At 39.1% G+C, this 4,872-nt stretch overlaps 1 protein-coding gene across 2 annotated transcripts in view; it reads left to right on the top strand.

Moving 5' to 3' along the window:
• ARAP2 (ArfGAP with RhoGAP domain, ankyrin repeat and PH domain 2) overlaps positions 1-4,872 on the top strand; it is a 214,050-nt gene that overhangs the window by 150,933 nt on the left and 58,245 nt on the right. For both annotated transcript variants that reach the window (XM_019553196.1, XM_019553195.1), the window contains exons 23-24: positions 10-157; positions 1,192-1,260. In XM_019553196.1, coding sequence (XP_019408741.1) covers positions 10-157; positions 1,192-1,260 — 217 coding nt within the window. The remainder of the gene's footprint in view (positions 1-9; positions 158-1,191; positions 1,261-4,872) is intronic.

Below are 4,872 nucleotides of genomic sequence, written 5' to 3'. Positions count from 1 at the left end.
TTTAAACAGGGTGCAGAAATGTTCAGAAATTAATCATATGAACCCTCACAATCTAGCCACAGCATTTTCATCTTGCCTATTTCAAACTAAAGGACAGACTGGAGAAGAAGTCAATGTAATTGAAGATCTGATTAAAAATTATGTGCCAATCTTTAACGTAAGTATGTTTTATATAATGTTGTGACTTAATTGTGAAAGTTAGGAGATGTGTGAGAATCTCTTTGCATTTCATGTGATCTTTAGCTTTGTGCTAGAAGCATAGCTGGACAGCTCTGTGCTATGGTCAGCTGTGCAACACCTGGGGTAGTCCTGATTGCCGTGGTGCTGATCTCAGCAGTGTGATCAGCCACTGTTGCGGTTGCAACTATTTTTGCGCCCCCTTGCTTTCCCTTAGTCCCCTCTCCCTGAGAGAGGTAGAGCCCAGGGTGTTGCCCTGCCACACCTAGTTATACTATGCTTTATGCCATTATGTTCCTTTCACTAGTCTCTCTCTTGTCTAATGTTAGTTATTCTGGCTCACAATTTGCAGAGTTATTAAACTCTTTTAATCGGTGATCATTATTTTTTATGTTTTTTTTTTTTAAATGTTAATTCTCAGCTTGTATAGGCTAGGTAGAAAGTGTTATGTTTATAGAATTGCCATAAATCGCTGTTATTTTATGAAAGAAAGAATATGTATAGCTTTTCACATTGGCACAGAAATGACTTCTTGTTGTTGGGATTTATTTTTGCAAATTCCGATCCATGTCAGCTTTTAATAATGAATATAATATGCCCAACCCTACCCCACATTTTGTGGTCCTTGCAAGAACTGAAGTATGAAAAAAATGTATCTTAAACTCTTATCTCTAAATAATGAGCATATTAGAGAAATAATGTTGTATTTCATAACTCTTGGCTGGGCCCCTGAATTCAGCTGGATGGAATCATTACTTGGGGATACTAATTGCTGTGACCCCCTAACCAACAGTTCTATGATTTGACTCCTTTTAGACTTGCATTTAGTAATGTTTATAGTATTTCATACTATATGTTGGGAAAAGTATCAGACTGGTTAAAAACAATGTATGATCCCTCCTGTGAGGAAATTCCATTTCTACTCTTGTTAATAATCATAAAGAATTTATCAAGGACAAAAAAGTATTATATTATTTTCCCTTTTAACTTACCAAACTGATCTGTTTTAAACAGATACATGAAGACCAGATCAAACAAATGGATATAGAGAACAGCTTTATTACCAAGTGGAAAGACACACAAGTAAGTGGTGAAAATCGATGTGGGAAGGCTTTTAACAAAAATTAAATAAATAAATGCTCCATTGTCATTTAGCAGATTTGGATGGCTTTATGGTGATTTACAGAGTTTGCCTTTTTCACAAAGAACGTAAGACTAAAGCAAAATAAATCTGTCAGTACAGAATTGTTCCCATGAAATTATGATCTGATGTGCATGTAGGAAAAATGTATATTTATCTGTTCCTCTTGTTCACATTTTAACTTTGAATGTTTTTACCTCTAAGCATTCTATAAACCGTAGGAACCAGCAGTAAATATTGAGAAAACATTTTAACCTAATGCCTTCACTATAATATTTTCAGCAAGTATCCGATTGATAAAATATGGTTAACCAAAAACTGTAACTGTTTATGCATTAATACTTTTTTTAAATTTACAGAATTGGTTATTAACTACCATGTTTACGTGACTATAAAATAGTCTTCAATAATTAGATTCTATGTACAGGGAAATGTATACATTTGTTATGATTTTCCAGGTGCAGAAGCTAATTATCAGAGGATTGTCTTGAAGTCATCCCCCTCCCACTGCTACAGCAAGCTGGTGGAGTTGCATTGCTGGGGAGGGTCAGGTGGCCTCCTTGCCCTCTGCTTCCCCCTCACTTCTTCCTCCTGCAGGCTTCCTGCTCCCCTTAGTGTCAGACGGTGTTCAGGCTCTGTTCCTTTCTCCAGCAGAACATGTAAGGAAGTGAGCTGTCACAGTAAAGGAGAGAAAGGGACAGAGGGAAGGGGAGAAGCTGCAAAGGGCAAGCAGCTTGGGGAAAGGAGACTGCTCTGGGTCCGACTCAAGGCCAGGGTCAGAACTGCAGCAGTTGCTTTCCACCTCCACCCACCTTCTTAATTTGAAGACACCAGAAAAACACTGACTTCGCAATAAACACACCCATAACAATTTGCATTATATGCAAATTACTGTGGGTAAGTTCATCCAGAATTGATGAATTTTAACTTTTTGCAGACTACTGTGGTTTTAGCACAAGTAACTCCATAAACACACTTTGGAGCAGAACTTTTGTACCTACTTATGCATAGTACAAATTATGTATCATTAGTCCAGAGCCAAAAGGTTCATAACTTATATAGTTTCTTGGGCTATGCCCTAGCAAAGTCCACAACATTTCAAGTAAAGATGACCCCACAGCCCAGCCCTGCTCAGTACATGTCTGTACTCCAGATACCACCGACAAAGGATCCATGAGTTAATTAGCTCCCCGCTCATAACTGGAACTGGCTGTTCTTGTCACAAGTTCTGGGATGCTCCAAAAATTTATATGCAGATGTATCACAGGGCTACCTGGTCTATCTCCACCCCATAGAGGGCAAGGCCCCACTAATCATATGTGACAGGCCAAGAAAGGGGGCAATAGTTCCTCAGCTATGTAGAAGTTTGGTTATGTTTGCAGACTCATGAAGGCTCAGGATGAAATAGGAATCATTGAAAATGGAAAAGAAAGGCACTGCTCAGCTGTGGAAGTGAAGAGGAAGTTGAAATATATTTGATGTAGTGGTTCACCATAACTTTAAAAAGGGTTGGTGCTGAGGAGGACTGAGCATAATGGGTATCATCATCTCTGTCTCTCTCTCTCGCTCTCATATATCAGGGTGATTGCCCAGTGTGTTGGCTATATTTAGTTAGTTGGTTCCCATGACTGAGCTTATGTAGCAGTTCAGTAGTAATGTATTGATGGGAGGGGCAGGGAGAAGGAAGGGATGCTGGCATCCATATATCAGGTGAGGGGCTTTTTTCCCCTATGCCGATGGAGGTCAGGGAGAGGACTTGTGTTATATTTGAGTAAAATGGTATTTAAATTCCCTACTCAGAAGAATTACTGTCCAATCCTCTGCCTCAAAAAGAATCTATGTAAGTAGAGAGAATTTTTTATGGTCTATCCTGAGACTAGAGGGATTAGTGAATTCTAGTGAAAATATTCAGTGACTAGCTTCCAGACATGCTTCTGGAACTGTCCGTCCATCCTTCTGACAAAGTATTTAGTAGAATTCACAGATTCATTGGAATCTGACAGTCTGTGCCTTGAGTGTTTCTGGTTTGGACTCAAAGTCTGACCTCTGGGCTGCTAAATGTGCACGTTAGTGCCCACACAACCCCAACCTCCATGGTTTTGAGTGCTGAGATAATAAAAGTGTGGTTTTAAGTACTGGCATAGAATGTAAGAAAAAGGGATCGTTATTAAAAGGAGATCTCAAATCATAAAGCACAATAAGTTTAAAATATACCTTGACTTGCCTTCTGAAGTTATTCCAAAGCCATCAGAGGTTATATGCTTGCTTAGCAGGACAGTACAGAGGAGCGAGCGGTAATTTCTACCCTAACTGGAATTTGAGTGACACTTGATTGTATACCAATTAGAGCACATGGCAGTGACTCTCCAGGACAGGGGAGTGGAACGGACTCATGGTAAAGTTGAAAATGGAACTTAAAATTATAACTTCAATGGGCAGATGAATTAAGCAAGGCAGAAGGAAGTTTACAGAACTTGTGAGTTCTGTCAGGAATATGAAATAAGGCTGGGGGAAAACCCGAGGAAGTTTAACAACTTGTAGAGCAATAAGATGAAATACAGCAGGAAAGCTAAATAAGAATGTTTCCTGGTGGTTGATTTCTCCCTTTTCAGTTATGCATGGTAACACAGTGTAAATCCCTAGTTCTTTTCCACTAATAACTTTGTTGCAGTGCTCACAGAAGTCAGTTCCATGATGTGTTACCTTTGTTTTGAACCTTATTACTTTCTCTCTTTCACTTTGCTCATATGGGCCAGGTACAGAAATTTTACTTTTACTAGTTAAGTGATTGGAAATTGGTCTATTCCCATAACAGACCAGAAGTTTATCATAAAAAACTGATCTATACCCATAATCAAACAAAAGTTCAGCATACACAGACTGGTTTAAAAATGGTAGAACCTGTTCTAAGATTCGTACCTCCCCCGAAGGGCAAATGTATGTTCTGTTCATTATTGGTCTGCGCTACACTGCTTACAGGAAATTGCATAATTTAGATCGATTCTTCCTTGGGATTTTTGAATGTCTATACCTAGAAATGGTGGAGATTGGCATCATTGTTGAGGAGGAAGTGTTGCCATACAGTTGTAAAAGCATGAAAATGTGAGTCTTTCTCTTGCTAACAGTGTATGTGTACATACGTGTGTGAAAATGTAGCCTTGTGCTTCCCAGAGGGGGCGTGCTAGTGAATTCTGTTGTTGCTGCCCTCACCCATACCTAGTCCCTTACTCATCTAACTCGTGCTGTAAGAATATTGTACCCTAGCTGTCAAGTTCCAACAAATCTGTGAATTCTGCTAAATACCTCATCACAAGGAAGAAAGAAAGAACCCAGAAGTAGGTCTGAAACCTTATACCTTACCACCTAACTCATTCTGTAGGAACATTTAAATGTAGAAACAAGAGAATTTTTTCTTTTTTAGAAATGTTATTTCCTGCAGTCTTTAGATCCAAAGAGGCTTAATGTATGTGCTCTTCATCAGGACTTTACTTCCTCAGGATGCTCTGGGGAAGTTCCTCTGATAGTTTCATAGTTTCTAGGGTCAGAAGGGACCT

The sequence above is a fragment of the Crocodylus porosus genome, unplaced genomic scaffold (genome assembly GCF_001723895.1).
Source record: "Crocodylus porosus isolate Cpor-Errol unplaced genomic scaffold, CroPor_comp1, whole genome shotgun sequence".
Classification (NCBI taxonomy): domain Eukaryota; kingdom Metazoa; phylum Chordata; order Crocodylia; family Crocodylidae; genus Crocodylus; species Crocodylus porosus.
The sequence above is the reverse complement of the archived record's forward strand: the minus strand, read 5'-3'. Positions and strand labels throughout refer to the sequence as shown.